Here is a 23745-nt window from a genome sequence, read left to right on the forward strand (position 1 = left end):
AACAGTAGTACATTTGACTTCAACTTTTCAACTTTTTTAGTTTTAGATGAATGTAACAGCAAAAAGGAAAAAAAAAAAAAAAAGTGAATATTTGCCGTGTTTATCAAGACTTCCAACATCTCTAAACAGTGGGAAAACAAACAATTCTTGCACCACACATTTCATGCTGTGCAGAGAGTTCTGCCTTTTCATATATAGAAAAGGGTATCAGGATCCGAAATGTATTATTTAAAACACCTAACAGGAAAAAAAAATAAAAATAAAAATAAATAAAATAAGGAGTGAAAACAATCAGGACCTGCAATGGACTGGAACTATTCTGACAAAGACTCAATACATTAAAAAATTGGGAAACGAGGCATATCTGTGGATGTATATTCTCTAGTTATGAATACGTTCCTCTAGGTCATATATAAAACTACATGTGCCTACCTGAAGTCAGAGCCCACTCTTTTCCCATTTTCAGGAATTCCAGGATCAGGACATGTATCAGATGCAACTGCATCCCCACCCTGTGTCACTGAAAAGTTAAGAAAAAAAAATTATTCATGTAGATTATAAGATGACTCTTCACTTTTCCCATATATTAACTTCTATGGCCACATGCATATTCCTATTTTCTTTCCTGGAAGAATATCAATTTTGACTGAAAGAAGCCCCACAGAATTGATTTATTGGGTGTACTGTTTATTTTGTTATGATGAAAAAAAAAAAAAGAAAAAAAAAAAAAAGAAAAAAAACACCAATAAACATATTCTACTTCTGAGAATAATAAATGATTGATTTTCTGTAGTCAGTCATCTTTTTATGGACACCCTAACATCCATGGCATTTCTCAGAAAGGAAGAACAACATTTCTGAAGTCATTTTCTGAAATACTTGCAACGTACCGCTCTGTGATTGTAGTCCAAAAAAATTAAGAAAGACTAGAAATATACAAAAGTTAAGGTCCAAATTGTAACAGACAAATATTTTGAAGATGATAGAATTTATTTAGAAAATGTACAGAAAATTCCAAAAAACAATGCATTTATACCCAGCTGAGTATCCACACATGAAAATAAGCTTTAACATCCTTTGGGATTTGCAGTACTCAAAAAAACCTCTTCCATTCTCTGTTCTCTGTTCTTTCTCCTTCCAGGTTGTCAGACATTTCATTTAATATTAGATACACAGTACGCTCAAAATTAAAACAACAACAACAACATCAACAACAAATCTTCTTAATTTGTAAAATGCATTTAAGGAGTACGCAGAGTTAGAAGTAATTAATCTTAATAGCGTAAAAAAGTAGCACAACACTGAAAATACAGAAGACCTGAAAATAAACTTATCCTTTCATATGTGTTCATGCACACATATATATGCATATGTGTGCTTATATATTGCTATATACACACTCCTATCCTTGGGTTTCTCCCACAGAAGAAAAGACCTAGTAGAAATCTGAGAACTGCATTTCCATTTTAAAGATGCTGAGAATGTTTAAGGACAGGGCAGAATGTTCTTCCAAAGTAAAAGTTAAAAAAAAAACAAAACAAAAACATAACCAACCAACCAACAACAACAAAACAGTGGGGATATTTTAGTTTCATTAAAAAACTACAAACCTGAATGGATTACTGGTGAAGGGTAATGAGAGATCATACATAAAATGCATCTGGTTCTCCTACACAGTAACATACTTTCAAACTGAACACAACAGCAGAAAGAACAGTCACAAGCATGATAGGTACTATGAAATGATAACAAAATCTTCAGCAGCATCAGGGAACATTAACTTACATGAAATCCAAAGTTTTACAAGAAATTAAAATAAAAAAAGAAAGATGCATTGCCGTTCTTTAAAAATATAACTACAGCCAAAGCTGTTATAATTACCAGAACACTTGATTTGAGCTTCTACTTTGAGGTACTGCAACAATTAATGTTTTAACATTCAGTTGTTTTTTTTTATTTTGGCATTGTTTTAAAAGTAATGGAACCATATATGGTCCCAGAATTCTTTCTTCATGCTAGGTGATGAAAGATTGTGATAATCAGAAAATGAATTTTCAGACAAAATTAGAAACTTATTTTACCTGATAAATAAATAAATGTTTCCTCACAAATAGGTTTAAAAAATGCATGAAAAACAAACAAAATACAGTTCAGCTGAAAAAGAAAACAAAGCAAAACAAAACCTTATAAATTTGTCATCTTGAAAGCACTCCAGACTGAGAGCCTAATCTTGGTAGTTTCCCTAATACAAGTTGGATTAATAGATTTTTGTGTGTGTTAATAGGGTTGTCAAAACAAATTTCTCCTAGCTAGTAAACATGCATTTTAATCTGAGAACTTAATTTTGTAGTTTCTCAGGAAGTGTCAGTATTGAAATGCTGTTACAGTCAAAAAACAATCTTGCTAAATAAGCAGCCTACTTGAACACTTATGTACTTTAAAATGAATAAACTTCACACTTCTTCCATTTTACAGGAAAATAAACAAACAACAACAAAAACAATATAAGTATTTACAACTTTTTAGCACAGAAATGTGGCTGTGTTATTGAAAGTGCAGTTCAAATTGGAGTACAAAATCACCGAAAAATGAAAGTAAGCCATTTGATAGTTATGGAATATATCAACTTCACTAAACTTGAGCCTTATAACAGCTGTAATACAAGGTTGAGAACACTGCATTTTCTATAATGTTTTAAATACAAAAGCATTGTAATGCAATACAAATTGCATAAGTATTTTCCTTTGGGCATTGACTGAAACCTTATTCATAGCACACAGTTTCTGATCTCCCCAGATGGAAATTCATCTTTGCGAAATTTTTCTCTCAGCTACTCTTTTCCCTGTCAATACATTCACACATCACTATCACACTACCATTTGAACAGAGAAATTCTTCTTGAAAGAGAGCAGGTGTCATATGCCTGGAACTCAGCACATCTTCCTAGATGTCTGCTGTCCTCACTAAACATGGCCTAACTTTTACCTTCTGCTTTCTTCAATGAACTGTCAAGTATTTTTTATAAGAGATGGTGGTTGCATGACATGCTGTCATAACAAAATAAATCAAATTCCCTGTAAAAGAAGCCTGTCTGCTTTTATCTTTCCATGTGGGGGAAAATAAATAAATAAATAAATAATTTTTCACAAATTAATGAAATCATTAACTAATTTCAGAATGTTTAGCGGTGTTCAGAAACACCAGGGTCTTTAGTGCATATATTGGGTTGTTATTATACTTAGAACCCTTATCTGTCAGTATTTTTACTTTTATCATTCAAACTTAAAGCAGATGAAAAGATGCTGAAGCAAATCCCAGTCAGTGTTAGAGACCTTTTTCTTCCTTTTTTCAAATCCTGTCTGATTTCCCCTTTTCCACATCTTTTGACCATTATCCACTGCTACTGACGTGTAGAAGAAAGTACCATCTTTCATTTGATTATCTCAGTTCCAGAATATATTTCATCACTGCAGTCCTTCTCAGAAATTCTCACTAAAAACCTTCAAATTCATTCTGTTACATGCCCAATCTTTTGTAGAATCACAGAATCATTAGGGTTGGAAAAGACCTCCAAGATAATGTAGTCCAACCATCAACCCATCAGCGCCACGCTCACTGAACCATGTCCCTCAGTGCTGCATCTACCCTTTTCTTGAAAGCCTCCATCCTCCACTACTTCGCTGGACAGCCTGTTTCAGTGTCTGACTACTCTTTCAGAGAATACATTTTTCCTAGTATCACAACCTGAGGTCATTCCTTCTAGTCCTGCCGCTAGTTATGTAAGAGAAGAGGCCAACCCTCACCTCACCACAACCTCCTTTTGGGTTGCAGTAGAGAGCAATGAGGTCAGACTAAACAATTCCAGTTCCCTCAGTCACATTCCATAAGACTTGTGCTCCAGACCCCTCACCAAGTTCACTGCCCTTGGTCACCTGGGGGTGTTCAAGGAACGACTGGATGTTGTATTGAGGGACATGGTTTAGTGGGAGCTATTGGTGACAGGTGAACGGTTGGACAGGATGAATTTTTAGGTCTTTTCCAACCTTGGTGATTCTATGATTCTTTGATTCTAGGGATACTTGCAATCCATAGCAATATTCAGTGTTTAAACAAAACAGATCATACAAACTCAGGTACATGCATTCCTTCAATAGTTTGTTTTGAATACTTTTCAAATTAAACCAAAAATTACCAGGATCACCTACAAGATGGCCTTGTCAAATAGTGCTTGGAGGTTAGAGAAAAGAAAAGACCCCAAAAAATGCACTGTGGAAAGATATAATAAGAAATGGCAGTTTTTCTAGCAGAGACTGACAAGCCGGTTAACTGAACAAGACTTCACAAAGAATGGGTACTTTATCTTCCTATTATGATGCAAATAAAAGCTGACATGTAAATAGCAGCCTCTTTCCAGCCAAGAAATCACCCATAAGTGCAATGACTCTGTGTCAATGAAACAAGATAAGAGCTGCACTAATTGAGACACATCTTTATTATTCACAAGCCCTGTAGATTTACATTTATTTCCATTTTAATTTTTGAAAAGCTTGATAAGTAATCTAAAAAAAATAAGAATAGATTAAACAAATTAAACAATTCTAGATGTAATATTGGTCATTAAAAATTCTGCTTCAAAAGTGAACACAAAACATTTCAATCATTCTTTATCAAATTCCCTTGATATTATTTGTACATAACACTGAAAAATGTGGCTGCTGGAAAACACAAACGTATATACTTAATGTATATACTTATGTCTTGGCATAAAAATAGATGGAGAAAAAGTATAGAAGATTATAATTGTATAGATAGGCTGAATAAGCTGAATGTTTTTATCTAGACATTTAGAATTAATAGGTGAACATGAAGACCTTAGGATACAAAACTTCATTTTTCAAGTACAGTCACAGAGAGAATTAATTTAATGAAAGTTTCCACAATAAGTTATGCTATGCATGTTATAAATTTTCAATTATCCCTCTCTTGAGGACAATTTCAAGCTTTCAAATTTGTTATTTATGCAGATTGAAATGAATGAATGATTTTATTATTATTATTTTCAAATAAATTTACTAGGAGACTTCCAATGTGTTGCATTTATAAGCAGCACATAGACATTAGCTATTTCAATATAGTGTCTTAATGCAAATAATAGAGCAGCAAGTAAAAGTCATGAGTAAACTTACTTATAAACAATGTTTATACATGCAGCAAATAATCTCTATTTCATTTATTATTTTATTGCAAGAAAAGACACGGTCATATAAGGGGAAACAGTTTTACATGAAAAAATCATAAAAATTCATTTTACTCATTTTGGTCTACATAATTTTAAATACATAACAAAGTTCTTGTTCTGTCTCTCGAACACTTCACTGAATGAGGACACAAAATGGATTTAACTCTTTTTTTCCCCCTCTTATGTCTTTTGCAGAAAACATACATGGAAATTACTAAGTACGTACCCTAACTTATATGGCTATATAAAAGAGATCAGAACTTTGCTTATCAATAGATACTACTTTATAATTAAATAAAAACACATATGTTGTAGAGAGTACAGTTTCGAGTAAAAATAATACCTGAAATCAAAATACCATGACAAAAGAAAAAAAAAAAAAAATAAAAATGTACAAAGAAATATGAAGGGAGCTATATATTTTTATATATTTAGTACAAATACATCCAGTCTTCTAGAAGAGAGAATAACTACTGTGAGCAGTAACTGATGGTGCAATATACTTAAAGCCAGTTCTCATAGGTAAAGCTTTTAAGTAAAAGCTTTTAGGAGAAACAGAAAAACACCAATCTGCTGGAGACAACAGCACTTGCATGAGAATAATTCTAATGAAGAACTGGCAGAATAATAAAACCCAGAAAGACCAAAGAGAAGGAAAAGACAAGCAAGGAAGGGCAGGGATTGAAAAATTTGTAGTTCAACAGTTTAACTACTTTCAAGAAGCCGCTTCAAACTGCTTCTGTAATTTACCTATGAATTGATGACAGTGCTCTGAGCAACCTGATCTAGATGTATACATCCCCATTCATTGAAGGGAGCGCCTTTCCAGCTCCACACAATTCTATGATTTTCTGATTCAATGATTTACAATACTTGTGAACACTATGTTGACACTGGCTGACATAGCTGCATAACATCTCTACCGGGAAAAAAAAGCTATCCAAATCTGGGCCCCGAAAACACATTCAGATGCTACTGTTATTTCTTCAAAAGTATTGTTCTGTCCATTCTTCAACACATAGAAAGCTACTAGATTTCATTGTAAACTGCAGTTTGGCATTGTTTCCACCTGTAAGAGTATTTTTGTTTGAAGAATTTGTCAGGAAAGTTTAACGATTCCTCTAGTTTTAAAAGTCAGATCAAACATATGCATTCACGGAGTAGAAATTAGAAAAAAGAAATCATTTTCATACATTAAGCTGATACTTCTAGTTGTTTTGAATAAGCTCTAGCACCTCAGACACACATATCATAATTCCACTAGACTGCTGCTGTCAACACATGCTTAAAATAAGGAATCTAGATAATTTACTGATATATTCACAGCACTCTGCTCTCCAGCTGCTACCTGTATTCATATATGGCCTGTAACTAAGACAGTTGTTAAGTCCTACTTGCCCACTATTCTTGAGTGAACGTAAGGTCTGACAATAAATTGCCCTTACATAAATCCAGTAGTGGTTTTGTCCATAAATATGTAAATAAAAACCTTAAAACCTTACTTTATTTTGTTCTGTTTTGATTTTCCAATGGAATTTGACTAATTCTCCACTGAATGAATCCTACTCCCTTTTCAGAAGACGAAGTCAGGATTTAATCCAGTTTAATGAAGCAACTTAAGGCTGGCCAGGTGCACAGCTCTCAGTCTGTGTGCTTATTAGTACAGCTTTTCTTGAAATCATGAAGAGACTCCTCACTCATTAAGAAAAAAAAAAAAAAAAAAAAAAAAAAAAAAAAAAAAAAAGCTTTATTTTATATTTACCCCTGGATAAATGAGAAAATCTAAACAAATGTATTTTCACATAGTTGAGAAATTCCACATTTGGGAGCTGTGGAGAGAAAAATCAAATATTTACCTTTTTAGCATAATTAAATATCTGTATTCTAGCCTAATTAAAATATTATTTGAAGTGACAAAATGATTTTAGTTTTAGCAATAATTTGTAAGTAGACCATATTTTACCTATGAAATATACAGACAACAAAAAATATATTTTGTTTTTCACATTGTCATGGCAGAATTGCTGAGTCACAGGTAACAGCAGGACAAGGTGAAAGATAAAGACAAGGGGTAAATAATAGCTGGGCAATGGGAAATGATTTCAAGTTGAAGGAGGGAAGATTTAGGTTTGATATCGGGAATGTTCTTTTCTATGAGAGTGCTGAGGAGCTGGAACAGGCTCCCCAGAGAGTTGTGGATGCCCCATCCAACCTGGCCTTGCACACATCCAGGGATGGGGCTTTGGGCAGCCTGGTCTAATGTTAAATGTGGAGGTTGGCAGCCCTGCCTGTGGCAGGGGAGTTGGAGCTCTGTGATTCTTGAGATCCCTTCCAACCCAAACCAATCTATGATTCTATGAAAAGTTATAGTTCAGAACCAAGTGTGTTCACCATATCTGTCTTGGAAGTTGAGGCAGGGGAATGGCATACATCTTTCACAGTGTACAAGCAGTTACTGAGACAATGTTTGGCTCATTTATTCTGAAACACAGGATCCATTGCTAGTTGAATACTCCAGATTCTCACACATTGAATTCATCAGAGCCAAGGAACAAACAACCACGCTCACAAAAAACAGGCCAACTAGGTGCATGGTGTGCATCCAGCTTCCTTCAACTGATGGTCCAAGTTACAATTGCCAGCAAATACTGCTAACTCAAGTGCAATAAATCTCCAATAGCTCTAAATTGTCGAAATTTCCAGATGAAAATTTAATTATCTAGTGACTCAATAACATTATACCACATCTAACGTACAAGTTAATATTTTGTTTGCTTTCAGTTAAGGAATTCACATCAAAACCCAAAGTAAGAGTAATAAGACTGCAAAATCTATCACTTATTTAGGCTTGCTAACTGAAGTAATCCATGCCTGAGTGCATCCATACTCATTTTTATCTTTTATGATTTTAGAAGATACCAATTTCAAAATATTGTCCCTTCAGTAATTCTGATGGTTAAGTAACGATCTAAGTCACATTGCTCAAAGCTAAGACAGTAAACCCAGCAGAACCCTTTCCCACATCACTGCATTACAAGTATACTGTGTTGTATTTGTGGTTTACTTAGAGTAAAAATACTCAAGTCTTACCTATAGTCATCAAGTCTAGCAAGGTCTTACAACATTCAAGACTTTCACATACAGATATTACAAACTCTTTTGTAATTATTTTCACATCATACTTCAGAATAAAGTATTATTTTGTATGCCTTGCTGCAGGTGATAAAATACTTGCACCATTTTAAAAATGTGTATTTGGCTTTGTCAGTGAAACAATTCTTCAGTTTATCAGAGTTAGTTACACAGCACTAAAAACACAAGAAAATGGAAAATCCTAACCTCCGTGAAGTCACTAGATAAAATGTCAGTAATAATGAGAAGGCAGGATTCTATCTGATAGGCAAAGTATACAAATATTTGTATTTCAAAAATAAACATACTACCATTTAGTTTGTGGGCCACATAACATAAAGGAGCAGTGTAAACTTGATGTAAAAATGAAATTACCATTATACCCTTTTCCTCTGCAAACCACACATGCTGCTGTAATACTTAAAATACATATATAAGATTAGAGTTGTTTTTCCAGTGCCACTTCATTCAGAAATGTAAGAAAATTGGTAATTTATTTGAAAAGACAAAGCTGATGGAGAGTCAGTAGTAAAGAGAATTTTACAGGATATACAGAAGCACTCTTTTCAAAAGAAATACACACAGTCTGCTTTTCTGAATTCAGCGTCTTAAAACTTGGAATAATTCAATTTTTCACCAGTGTCAGGTTATAAAGTCACCTCATAAAGCTATTTACTTGTAAATATACTGCCACCTTATAACATACTTTCTTGATTCACAAGACAGTCTTCCTACTTTACCTCAAAAATAGCTATGCAGCATCTAACTGAATGCTGCCATTTTATCAGTAATCCTGAAAGTGACTATAAACTATAATTTCTCACATCAATTAGGTTTAAGGTGATGGTGTTTAAGAAATTCTTAATTTTTATTTCATTAGTATGTAATGCTAATAATAACACAATACATTTAATATCTCTTACATGCATGTACATACAAATATTTATAGACATTGATCAGACCCCCTCTCAGTCTCTTTTTACTCAAGACTTAACAGACCCAGGTCACTCAGCCTTTCCTTAGAAAAGAGGTGCTCCAGGTCCTTTATCATCTTTGTGGCTCTCCACTTGACCCCCTCCAGGAGATCCCTGTCTTTTCTGAACTGGGGAGACCAGAACCGGATACAGTGCTCCAGGTGAGGTATTACCAAGGCAGAGTAGATGGGGACGATCACCTCCCTTAGCCTGATGGCTGTGCTATTTTTAATGCAGCCCAGGATGCCACTGGTGGTCTTGGTCATAAGGGCACACCACTGGCTCCATAGCCAAACTGACATCCATTAGACTGCCGGGTCCTTCTGCAAAGAGCTGCACTCCAGCAGCTCATCCCCTAACCTGTACTGGTGCATGTGGTTATACCTTTGCAGGTGGCAAGACTCTACACATGTTCTTGTTAAACCTCATCTGGCTCTTTTCTACCTAGCTTTCCAGTCTGTCCAGGTCTTGCTAAATGACAGCACAGCCTTTAGGTACGTCAGCCATTCCTCCCAGCTTTGTCTCTTCAGTGTTCTTTCTGAGGGTAGACACTATCCCCTCACCAAGGTCACTGATAATGGTGTTGAATAAGACCAGACCCAGGACCAACCCCCGATGAACACTTCTAAATATAGGCCTCCAACTGGACTCTGCACCACCAGTCCCAACCCTCTGAGTTCTGACAGTCAGATAGTTCTCAGCCCACCTTGCTGTCCATTCATCTATTCCACACTTTCATAGCTTCATTATAAGGATGTTGTGAGAGACAGTGACAAAATGCCTTGCTGAAATCAAGGTAGACTACATCCGCTGACTTCCACCCATCTACCCAGCTGGTAGGTAGGTACATCACAGAAGGCTACCTGGTTGGTTGAGCATGACCACCCCATGCTGTCTACTCCCAATAACCTTCACTTCCAAATAACTCTTCTCTTCCAAAACGCTCAGGTGATAAGCCTACAGGTACAGTGATACAGTTACTTTTCTCTTACTGAATTTAAAGAAGAATATGAGTATGGATGTGTAGAATGACATAGATAATCAAACAGTGTTCCAAATACTGAGGTAGGCACTTGTTTTAAGTCACAATGCTAAGCATTCATAGATAGAAGCTTTTCTTTTCAGATCTGAGTAAAAAAAAAAAAATAAAATAATAAAATAAATAATAGTAATAAAAAAAAAAAATCCTATAGCTAGAAATAAAAGATCAGAGAAATTCTGTTAATTGGTATATGACAGTTTTAATACATATGATCACAATAAAATGTATGTAATGTGTGGCCAAATATGTCTATTGAGGCAACAGGAGAGCATTCTAGTGAGTATCTTAAATGGCAGGATCATTAACATTTGTCTTTCTACTGATTATGTTTATGGATGAAATGGAGCAAATCCAGTACAAGATCAGTCTTTAGCTTTACCTGCTTCAGGAAAATAACCACATTAAAATCATAAACAGGAAGAAAATGAATCTATTAATAAATATGGCTTTCCAAAGTCATAACATTTAACAGAGCAAAGCTGGTAATTTTGAAGGTGTGATTTAACTGTTTACTTCTTCAACTGAATAGATATATTTGCACTGTTTGGAAGTGCTTTTGATTGAAATGCAGCACTGACGTGCTCATATTTAACTGGCAAGATTGTAAGGGATGCACAGTGCTCCCAAAAAATAAATTATGTCCCAAATAAACTTCCTATTATTGAAGTTAAATACCTGTAAATTAAATCTGCAAGTAAGATGTATGTGGGTACACAAGAAGTTCCCAAGAACTCCCAGTTTAATATTTAACATGCATCCACTGTTGATGATTTCTCCAATGGTTGTTTTGATCATTTAAGCCCCCAAACAATTTTGTGTTTTATGTAACATTTATATTGCTAAATCCAAAAGTAGATAATGACCATTTACTTCTGTAAACATGTAAAATTCAGACAGCACTTTTCTCTTTTTACACTCATAAGCACACTGCAAAAGACATCCGTTCAGAAGAGACTGTTTCTTACGTTGATCTGCCTACATGTATTAAAAGAAAGCAATGACTTCTGCTTCCTTTTTGATAGCCTGCTCCAGAATGAACATAGGAATTGTGAGTCTTTAGTACAGTGAAACACTTACTGTCAACATAGTGTGAAATACTTTACCTCAGGGATAGGACTTATTACATGTATTTTTAATAGTAGTTACATTCCAGTAGGCTCTCCCCAGGCTCCTACTCAAGGAAAACGAGGCTAGTTTGCCTCACTTGCCTTGAAAATATCTATTAGACATCTAAATTACCTAAATTGACATTAAAATAACATAAATACGTAGGGTAGATATTTTATGACACTACTTCAAAAGACGGAATTTGTGTGGAAGTGCAAGAACTGGAATAGAAGCTGTACATAATTTGTACTGATGTTTTACAGCTCAGAGTATACTTGACATAAGACTATAATGACTTGTGACCTAAATTGTCTGTAAGTGTTGTAATTAGGATAGTATTCCAAAGGAGAAAAAAACCATATCATGGAAAAACAAGCAATTTCAAAGCATAACATTTCTTCAAATATGTATTCCTTTCTTTTTTCTCTAATTCCGTACATTCTCAGTTTCAGGTTTTAGAGAAATGAAGTAAACCCCATCAAAGTAAGTGTTTTTCTTTTGTACATAATGATGTGCATCTGTATACAATACATCACACTGTTTATCATTGAAACATAGGGCACAAACATTTAAAATGCTATTTCAGCTTGGCTCTTTTCCCCTCTTCATTATGACTGGAAGGGCAGATGTCAGCTGCAATATCTTCTGTTTTGGCTTTTCCCTCCCACTTTTCTCACTATTACAATAGTAAATAATAAAAAATATTAAAAACAAAAAACGAAAACTCCTAAGTAATCACAATTTTCAATGGCATCTATGCATCATATACACGCTTCTATCCTGAATATATAACCTCAGTCATTCTGGTAGGTCTGTTTATTCAGGTGAAATACCAAACTGGTAATTCATAATTTTTATTCCTTCTACTTCCACAGAATCTGCACCTTATCCATGTAAACTTGTTAATTCCTAAAGGTACAAAGAGCTTATACTGGTTCCTCAAATACATTCTGCTGCTCAAACTGTAACTAAACTGAGACAAACTTTGAATAAGGAATGGTTTTGGTCTCATTACAAAAAGAGAAAAGCAAAAACTTTCTCTGAGGGGTTTTATCTATTAATTCACCCTTTAAAAATCACCATACTACTACTCATTTGAAAGACTAGATCATCACAGAAAACTGAGTTTTTGTTGATTAGAACATTTTTCCCAACTGAAGTGAATGACAAGGCTGTTTGCATTCAGAAGTGAAGACATTGTTAAGATAATTTAGGTTTCTTTTTAATCACAAGTAAAATACATGATTTTATGAATAAACTCATGAGGGTTGCTCTGAAAGTAGTGTCTCCAATTTTATTATGTTAGCTCATAATGTATGAGGAGGATGTTCATGGTATGGTAGTAGAGGCTGAAACTTTTCATCAACATTCAGTTACATTTTCTTACCATGAAAGGTGGGGGCAAAGGGGCAGTCTGACAAAACAGCACCCAACATGGAAGAGTGCATGAAGCAAAAGTATGGAATCAAATTCATCCATGGGGAAAAAGTTCCACTCACTCATCGTTATAGATGCTTGCTGAACATTTATGGAGACCAAACAATAGATGTAGGCACAGTGAGGAAGTGGGTGATATGTTTCAGCAAAGGTGACAACAACAGTGGGTCATTTCAATTGGTGCAGGTTTTTATCTGCATGGCACGCATGTTCTTATCCATTGTCAGTGAAAAAAAATTATCTAATAGTTGTACTGAAAAATAGTGTTTTCTAACTGAAAATTTGGTCTATCAAATAGCGTTTCTGTGTTCTTTGTATCTGTTAGAGCTTCCATGGAAATAAAAACAAGGCATTACTTTCAGAGCTACCTATGCATATTCTGTTCTTGTTTGTAATATGAAGGTGCCAGTAATTCTACCAGAAATTCAGGTAAATTTTGATAAATTTTAAATAGCTCTTCTTGAGAACCTGTGTTAGATCATCAACAGTATTCCAATCTGATGTAAGAACGTCCTTTATTCCCTTTAAACTAGACCAAGATATATTTTACCAGTGTCCCCTTTCCACTAAATATCAGAACAGTTCAGCTTTATGTCTTGATAAAACGGAACTCATAGTAATTAATTGAAAGAAATGATCAAATACTGTGCATGAGCCTTTTGAAGCCAGCTCAGCATGAAAATGTACTCAAAAGTCATTATACTTTTCCCTAGATAACTCAAAACAGATATTCTATAATCTTGTTGCCACTCCCAAAGTTCCTTAAAAATGAAAATTTCACTTTGAGATCAGTTTAGAGATGAATGCTTGCTACTTTTTCTGAGGCTGACAAGTCTCATTTCACCCATGACAGCCTCCAGCTGTTAAAATAGAAATATGAATTGAATGTGGATTACTGATGTGAGAAGCCAATTCTATTGCTTTGACAAAAGAAGCAGGTAAGATCTACTTAGGTTGTGATTGTAGCAATCGTACTACATTACTGCATTAAGATTTTTTAGGTCAGTGGCGCCCACACTGATAAACAAAAATACTTGATGTGAAGCTATGCTAGCTGACATGTGTAAATAAAAATGTCAGCCAGGCACTAATTAAACTGAGGCATATGAAACAACATGCTACAACATTACAGATCCCTATTACAATTTCAGTTCTTCCAAACTGAAACATAGTTACTTATCAGAGATATTTTATGCCTTTTGTGTCCTTATTAACTTTGTACAAAAGATGAATTGTATTCTGCCAGCAATATTTACCATCAGATTTGTCCCTTGAACATAGGGAAGCACTGTAACTAGATTTGGTGCATTGGCCCACCCATGATTGTTCTATGTGGTCTTCACAGACCTCTGCCAACTGGTGAAAGAACACAACTCACATGTTTATTTAACCTCAGTAGAGGATCAAATAACCACAATTGATTGCAACACACTTCCTAAATTGACCCTCCTGATCATGTGGCTTTTGATCATATTATCTATTTTTTTTCCTTCCTGCCAAGAACAAAGGTTTGTGCTTTGTGATATACCCCACATACTCTGATGCCCTGAAATCTGGAGTGGCAGGTGACCAACAGAAGAGCAGCTGTAAAAACAAAGCAGCACATCACCTTGTGTCTATGTTCAGATTATATCTGGAGATCTTCAAAGATAACTTGAAAGTAAACTCCTTCTTTTCCTTGCAGTAGTACAGCCAGATCCAGTATTTAATCTTGGAATGCACTGGACTGTCCTACCCCCAGATCCAGTTTTCTGTTCAACATGGAATGCTGAATGTATTTGTTGTTATAAGGATATACAAATCAAGGGGAAGACTCTCCTGCAGAACATAAAAATGTGAGGCTTTACACTGCAAAACCAGTTTGTCAGCCATGGTAAAACTGAAATCTAAACACAGCATGAAGTAATTAAACATGTCATGTTCTGTATGTGTGGTTTAAGAAATGCACCGTGTGTCCATGAGACAGCACAGGCAGCAGGTCTGCAGGCTGCTCTGTGAGGTGAGGCCCCAGGCTACCCTGTGCTGCACAGTCAGTTTCTGTTCCATGTATGCCAAGATGGTGCCACTAAAAAACATACTAGAAGAGTAGAAAATACTGCACAGCAGTGTGTGAGAGGGGAGTGAGGGAAGAAGAAAGAAAAGGTATGAAAAACAATCCTGTAGACAGAAAGGTCAGGAAAAAAAAAAGGGGGGATGGGGGGGGAGGGCACGGGGAGGAGGTGCTCTAGGCATCAGAATAGAGATTGCCCTACAGCCTATGGAGGCGACTATGACCGAGCAGGTTTATCCTGAAGAACTGCAGCTTCTGTGAAGGACCCATGCTGGAGCAGACAAACAGCATGAGAGGGAAGGAGGGAAGGAGCAATAGAGAGACACAGCCACATACTGTCTGCACATCCTCCTGCATCCTCCCTGTGTTGCTGAAGGAGGCCAAGTGCTAAAACTTGTTACAAATTCTAGAAATACTAGTTGAATAATTATGTCATGTAAGCAAGCTAAAACAAACAAACATATATGTATGTTTATATATATATATATACACAAACACACACACATAAATATATATATATACACACACACACACTCATATAAAAAAAACAAACAACTCATTCCAGTCCCAAATTTCTGTTTTCCTGTTTCTGAGTTTGCCTAGCTGAAATGAGATGACAATGCTTGGTGCATGAGTAAAAAAAGAAAAAAAAGAATGAAATCTAGTTCTTCTACTCACAGTTTCTTTTCCTGAGAGTTAAATCATGCAATACAGAATGCACAGTAACATATTACCTGGTCACAGAACTGCACTAATGAGCTTCCTACTACATAGAACCAGTTCTGACAATTGGGATTGCCGATTTTGAATCACCAACAACTTTTTGGCCTATAATTTTTGTTATATTATATATATGATGTTGGAAATGTGAAAATCTTTCTGGTATGACCCCTTTCTTTCATAAGAGAGATTTGGGATAACTACATTTGCTGAAGTAACAAAAATGAATTCAGATCATATAAGTTTCTTTAAATTACTCTTCCTTCTGATAATTCTGTCCTGATATTTTTGTCCTGAAAAAGCTCCATAATCTACATAAAAAGAACAAACAAACAAACCCAACCAACCTAGCAAACAAAAACACAACTGCTTTTCACGTGTTCTTACTTCTAGACAGAATATTATGCCACTAATAAACTGTTCTTTAGACAAAGAATGTCAAATCAGAAACTAAATTAGATGACTGATAGATAATATTTCATAAAAAGAACACACTTAAAGGAAATGCCATAAAACAGACATCCAAATTAATTAAGTGTATTCCATGTCTGTTTGGAATGAGAGGAATTTGTTCTTATTAAATAATACCTAACACATTCTTAAAAACACACACACACAGCAAAATTCAATGTCTTCCAAGAATCCAAAATTCACCTTAAAATTATAAACCTTCTACGAAAAAAGTTGATCTTGTGCGTGTGATGAACTCACAAATTGTGCCAAACATAATAAACTACAAATATTCGAAAACACTGATAGAAATAACTGGAAGTATACCATGAAGGTTTTAGTTAAAAAAAATACTCAGCCAAAACAAAGCAAGTAAAAGGAGTAGCAAATCATAGAGAGAGAAAAAGACAGGAGATGGTCCAGAACCGGAGTGGTGTTATCAAAAATCCACTCCATTTCATGCAGTTTATCTGGTAAGCCTGTACAAAAGCCTTTGGCCTGTATTCAACCCATCTCATTTTAAGCGTTTAAATGGGAGCCTTATTAAGAAGTGCCACAAACTGTATGAATAACATTCTTCACAGGTACCTACAAAGCGCCCCAGCTAATTTTTCTAATTCAATAAATCAGTACTTAAAATTAGTTAGGATCAACCCAGAGAACCTTCCTCAATGTTTAAAGGAAAAACAAACAAACAAACAAACAAACATTTAAATACTCTTGATAGGTCTTTGTCTTCTGTATAAATTTATACTTCCCCATTCTAAGTATTAAATACTAAAAGGAAACCATCCCTTCTCCCTGTCAGCATTTACTAACCTCTTTAGATGCTTTCCTGTACAATGTTTACCATATAGCATAACAAACATTGGTTAAGATTTATTATCAAATCGGTACCTGCCAGGCACTGAGAAATTCTTGCTGCTAGTTAGTAATCATTTTTATTACAGTACTTCGTCCTACCAAAAAGGAAAACATCAATATGCTATTCATTATCATACAAATGATTTTTTATCTTGGTAATTCTCATTTAAAATGACCCAAAAATTGAATCTTCATGTTCACTTTTACTGGTCCAAGCAATTTGAGCATTTTAGACTTTTATGTATGCAGTAGTACAGATACATATACATATTTGAATATCTTTATCTCATTAGATGTTCTGGAATAGCACTAAATTCCATTTAACATTTCCTAATTAAAGGACTGTCAGTACAGCTTAGCCAAAAATGCTCGTCCAGCTGGTTGACTGCCATCCACACTGAATCCCAGTATAGTACTATCTGCTTTTAAACAGCTTTTAAGCCACTAGAGAACATCTGCTTATCTGGATCTGCACAGACTCACTCTTTCAGCTCATTGGTACTTAATTATATTTTAGTTGTTCCAAAAGTAATGCCTCATATTCTTTCCATGGATACTACAACAGATACAAGGAATCCAATATTGCTATTTAATATAGCAAATTCTCAGCTACAATATACTATTTTTCAATTAGTCAACTCACTCAGATAAATGAGCTGATTAAGCTGCTCTTCTTTTCATGGTCCAACAGCTGTGCATGGCTGTCTGGAGTGGGGCTCATCTTTCACATCACAGTTTCCACTCATACCACTCAGTGCCTCACTGCACTCACACCCACTGTTTGGTCTCCATAAATGTGTTTCAACCTACTTACCTCTGAGCCTATTTGTTAAACAATTTGTGAGCAGATTTTATAAGAAATCAAAACTTATGGGTAACGGAAGTTATACAGTTCTATCTGCTTATGGAAGTATTTCCCCATGTCTTATTTAAAGTTTTTCAATACTCACAGCATTGCCTTGGTTACCAGAAAGGATGCATATTGTTTTTAAACAAGCCTCTACTATTATTTTATTCTTTTGTAAGATATGCTAAAGTCTTTGATATCTAAGTAAGTATACGTTATATTTGTACCATGATTTTAGAAGTACTTCAGTGAGGGATAATTTTTAAGTAAGTTGCAATATTATGCAAACAAGTGAAATAAATGGAAAAAGACAGTTCCAGAAATTTGTGATCATGAATATGTACCTTGAAATGATATAATGAAACAAACATTCAATATTTTAGGTATGATGTATTCATAAAATATAACAGAAGAAAAGGAAGCTGTTTAGAAGATGTGTCTAGCAGAAAAAAAAAATAAATAAATAAATCCAATCCATATTTTTAAGATAAATTTTATAAATCCAGCAAGAACTTTCTAAATATATGCATATATCCCCACCGTAAGTAAAGGAAGTCAGGATTTTGACAAAGAAGCAAAGCAGTTAAAGTATTGAAAATGCTACACAGAAGTGTTACCATGTTTTATTTAGTTTATAAGAAAAAATTCTGTTTCGTGTCTTAGAAATAAGTTAACCAATGTCACGAAATATTAATGACTAATAGTTAATTTTTCTCTGGATATCTGTTTGCTATTTGATTTTATAAATTAGTATTCAGGGATATTCAGTTTGCACTATCATAGATTCCTATTCCATTAATCTGCTGCTGCTCCCCTCCAGACATTGTTTACAGGAACATACATTTAACAGTATTTTTGTGAGTGCTGCCTCTTTTGGCAAGCTTTTATTTATAGTGTATGGCAAAGAGAAAAAGGGAAAAGCTCTCTGGTCATTCTCATGGCACAATGGTCTTGGTCCAACAACTTCAGTCCCTCCTAATGCTGGGGGTCCCAGAGCTGAACACTTCAGTCAGCAGTTTTCATCTCCCTCAACACGATGATCATTGTTCTTTTCATGCAGATCAGGACATAATTGGCTTTCTGGGCTGCAAACCAACTCTGCTGGATTATTTTTTGTTTTAAATCAATCAATACTCTGAAGTCCTTTCTCAGGGCTGCTCTTTATCCACTTTCCACCCAGGCTGTATTGGTGCTTGAGATTGCCCTGACCTAGTTGCAGGGCCTTGCACTTGGCCGTGTAAAACTCTGTTAATTTTACATGGACCCACCTCTCAGGCCTCTAAAGGTCCCTCTGGATGGTATCACCTTGCATCCAGCATTTTGACTACAGGACTCAGCTTGGTGCCACCCAAACTTGCTGCTCTCAGTCCTGCTGTCCATGTCACTGACAAAGATCACAGAATTATAGGGGCTGGAAAGGATCTCTAGAAATCATCGAGTCCAAACACTCTTCAAAGCATGCTCCTTACAGAAGGTTCCACAGGTAGGCGTCCAGGCATATCTTGAATATTTCCAAAGAAGGAGAATCCACAACCCCCCAGGCAGCTTGTTCCAGAGATCTGCCACCCTCACGATGAAGAAGTTGCTTCACATACTGGTGTGGAACTTTATGTGCTCCAGTTTATGATCATTTCCTCTTGTCCTGTCAAACTGATTAAAAAGTCATGTCCCTTTGGCTCACACACTTAAGACATTTATGAACATCAGTAAAATCACCTCTGTGTCTTCTTTTCTCAAGGCTGAACAAACCCAGGTCACTCAGCCTCTCCTCATAGTCCAGCACTCCACTGGACTCTCTCGAGGAAGTCCTTGCCTCTCTTGCACCAGGGAGTCCAGATCTGGACACTATACTCCAGGTGAGGCCTGACCAGGGCAGAGTAGAGGGGAATGATCAACTCCCTTGATCACTGGCCATGCTCTTTTAATGTGCCCCAGGAGTCCATTGTCTTTCTTGGCCACCAGGGCACACTGCTGGCTCATGGCCAACCTGTCTTCATCAGGACCCCCAGGTCCTTTTCTGCAGAGCTCCTCTCCAGCAGATCATGTCCAACCTGTACCGAGACTTGCATTTATTCCTATCCAGGTTCTTTTTAAATCTCATCTGGTTCCTCTGCCCAGCTTTCCAGTCTGTCCAGGCCTTGCTGAATGGCAGCACACCCTTCTTGTGTGTCAACCATTCCTCCCAGCTTTGTATCATCTGACAAACTTTCTGAGGGTGGGCACTACCCCCTCATCAAGGTCATCAATGAAGCCACTGAACAAGAAAGATGTTAATGATATTGGTCCCAATAAAGACAATTTTACTTAAATTGAATTAATTAGGGCTAATTAATAGATCGTTGCTTTAATTATGATAAATCCATTTGTGTAAATGGAGCAATTGACTTTTAAAACAAAGCATTATTTGTTTTAGATCCAGCATTAAGAAATCAAAACTGACCACTATTTCACAGTAGGTACTAGCACAACTCAGCACAATGGCATTAAGTTTTTTTCCCTATCTTTTTTGAGAAACTGAGCAGAAAAATCTTAAGATTATTATCTCACTCCACTTCAATAATCTAGTCAAAAGTAAAGGCAGAAGCAAAGACATCCTGTACCTCGCTACATGACATCTAATTGAGGAGTAGCTTACGTAGGTGCAATACCTACAATTTTAAGGAATCAACGGTAAAAGCCATTTCTCTGACCCCAGCTTCATAACAATAACCAAAAATAGATACTAGGTGTGAGAATATGCTATCCTACTCTTCTGTTCAAAGAAGAAAGAGTTTTAGGGTGCCCTTTTCAAGAAGACTTGAAATTTGGTCATCAAAGGGAGTAGCAAATTATGCTAACAGCTTATTATTTGAGAATACTTTTACTCAACTGGTTTGTCAGCACTGCTTCAGCTTAAAAAGTATTACTGCTGTTTCTTACTGGCACACATACTTATCTTTACCTGAAAATATCACTGACCACAAAATGAGAGAATTGTTGTGACCTTCACTCAATGTTATACACTGATCCTCAATTTCACAACTGTATCCTTTTTAATTCAGTACCTCAAGAACATATCTTTCAGAAGAGCAACGTTACCGAGTTAATACGCAGGTAGCAGAAATTTTATTACTCACTCTGGTCTCATTTTATTGTGGTTTCTCTTCATTAATTGCAAAAACATAACAGAAACAGTTCTGCTCCATAGAAACTCACTAAACCTCCCACAGAGCATTATGATTTGATGTCATTTTGACATTATGGCAGTTACACATTTTTCTGTAATAAAATGTGAATGAATTTGGCACTCAAAAGCAAAGAAGAACTACTACTGACTAATTCTAGATCAAAATAGAGACAGAATAAGAAGACTGAAGTCAATGACTCTTAAGCGCATCTTGACAAAGACTGTTTATGAAACAAAAAGAACCAACCTATTGGATATTTCTAAGTACAAATATTTATGACAGTTAAATGGAGGAAAACCAAAAAAGAAAGCAATTTCAAAATTCAACTTGAAAAGATGCACTTCTTCAAAACAGTCTACTTAAAGTTATACATGTGATGAAATTAAATGTGCCATGTTCTTGCAACTCTATTAGACTACCTTTATGAGGTTACAGCCAAGAAGAAATACAAAGCAGCTTATTATTAACATCTAGATCCATTTCAGTTTAGGCCTATTCAGAGTACATAAAAACTTTATTGATAAAGATAACTGAGTATTAAATGGATTCTTACAATGTATGGCAAGATTTAAAATGAGTTTCTGTTTCTTTGACATTGAAAGATATCTATGCTGTTATAGTTATTTGCAATAGAGCTTAGACCTCACCCTAACAGTCTGTTTTATGACCTGGAGGGCTCAGCACTGTTGTCTACAACAGTTCTACATTTCTCATCAGCACAAAGAGCTTATGTTTCCCACCAATATTTGTTACTACATTTTAAGACACAGAGCAAGGTAACAAGGTTGCCTAGAGACTTAACACAAAGAAATTTATGATACACACCAATTACCTAAATTATAAACACGCTGTAGCAATTAAAGAGATTAATACAATGTGAAAGGCATTACAACAAAGGCACAATGATGAAAGGACTAACACAATAGAGAGGTGCTATAAAGGAGGGGAAGAAGATTGCTCACCTGTTTCAGAAGATTCCAGGTTCACAGGGAAAAAACTCACTAAGGAAGGAACTCCAAGAAGAAACCCTTCCCCAGTGACAGTCAGCCCCTAAAATGAGGTCTAAGAGAGGTGCAGCCAGGCTCCACCCCTTCCAGTCACACACCTGAAGTGCCTTCACCTGTGCTCCCAGGGCTGATCGGGTCCATTCCCTACATGCTCAGTCAGGCCATGACTCAACAGGATCTGAAAACTCTCAGATTATATCAAGTTCAGTGATAGTTCATACCATCTTACTATTTGCTTAAAGCACTAGCAAACTTTTGTCAAAGGGTGAATCATGGCCAAAGTAATAATGATCAAGCAAGAGCGATCCTTACTCCAGAATCTACAGATAGTCAGAAGACTGTGTTTGAGCCCCACGACTCCACTTCTGAAAAAGAGATTAATGAAAGATAACAAGTACTGTGGATGCTAAGATTGTAGAAATTATTCATGTTTAAATGCAAATCTGAATCAATAAGGGTTTTGTGTGTGTTTTGTGTTTTTTGTTTTTGTTTTCTTTTACAAAATTAATCATAAAATTGTTAAAGGTGTACTTGTGATATAAATAAAATGGCTTTTTATTGTTCATAATAAATAACAGAAGGTAGTATTGCTCAGTTCCTGTAGGGTTGACCTGGACAGACTGGAGTTTGTCAGCGTGGAACCTGATGAGATTTAACAAAACCGAGTTGAAGAGTCTCGTACATAGGCAGGAATAACCACATGCGCCAGTACAGATTAGGGGATGACCTGCTGGAGAGGGACTCTGCGGAGAAGGACCTGGGAGTCTTGATGGACAACAGGTTGGCCACAAGCCAGACATGTGTCTTTGTGGCTAATAAGGCCAATGGTATCCTAGGCTGCATTAAAAAGAGCATGGCAAGCAGGTCAAGGGAGGTACCTTCCCCCTCTAGTCAGTACTGGTGAGACCACATTTATAATACTGTGTCCAGTTCTTGGCTCTACAGTCAAAATAGACTGGGATCAACTAGAAAGAGTCCAGTGGAGAGCCACAAAGATGATTAAGGGCTTGGAGCACTTTCCATATGAAGAAAACTGAGTAACCTGTGTCTGTTCAGTCTAGGGAAAAGAGGGGAGATCTGATTAATGTTTATAAATATCCAAAGGGAGGTAGGAGGCAAATGGATGAGGTGAGGCTCTTCTTGGTGGTGTGTAGTGATAAGGCAAGGAGCAATGGCCTGAAACTTCAACACAGAAAATTCCATATTAACTTGCAGAAGAACTTATTTATGATAAAGGCAATGGGGCATTGGAACAGGTAGCCGAGAGGGGTTGTGGAGTCTTCTCCTATGAAAATACTCAAGACCCATCCAGACACCAACCTGTGCAACCTATTGTAGGGTATCTGCTTTAGCAGATGTTCTTCATCTGACTTGATCAGATGCCTTTAATTATTTTTGTAATATAGCTGTCTTAGCTATTAGGCTATTAGCAATTCTGGAATGGGATTCTGCAAATCTTTTCCTATTTCTTACTTCTAGGTCTGAAAATGATGGCTCTGGCTTACTGGTTTGGGCATTCTTCCATGAGGAAGGGCATCTTAAGGAATTTCCTCTTGTCTCCAGAATATCGTTAAATATGTTGAAATAACTGGAACAGTTTATGCAAGTAATAGATCCAATATTCCAGGTGCAACCAGAAGTGGGAAATTTCAGTTTGATAAAAAGTAGTGAAACGTAACTGTAGTACACAGCACTATAGCCATTCAAGC

General features: G+C 35.9%; 1 protein-coding gene across 3 annotated transcripts in view; it reads right to left on the reverse strand.

Moving 5' to 3' along the window:
• The window catches only part of CSMD1 (CUB and Sushi multiple domains 1), a 935567-nt gene that overhangs the window by 261533 nt on the left and 650289 nt on the right, over positions 1-23745 (reverse strand). For all 3 annotated transcript variants that reach the window (XM_072330835.1, XM_072330834.1, XM_072330833.1), the window contains one exon: positions 433-520. In XM_072330835.1, coding sequence (XP_072186936.1) covers positions 433-520 — 88 coding nt within the window. The remainder of the gene's footprint in view (positions 1-432; positions 521-23745) is intronic.

The sequence above is a fragment of the Excalfactoria chinensis genome, chromosome 3 (assembly GCF_039878825.1).
Source record: "Excalfactoria chinensis isolate bCotChi1 chromosome 3, bCotChi1.hap2, whole genome shotgun sequence".
In the NCBI taxonomy this organism is placed as follows: Eukaryota; Metazoa; Chordata; class Aves; order Galliformes; family Phasianidae; genus Excalfactoria; species Excalfactoria chinensis.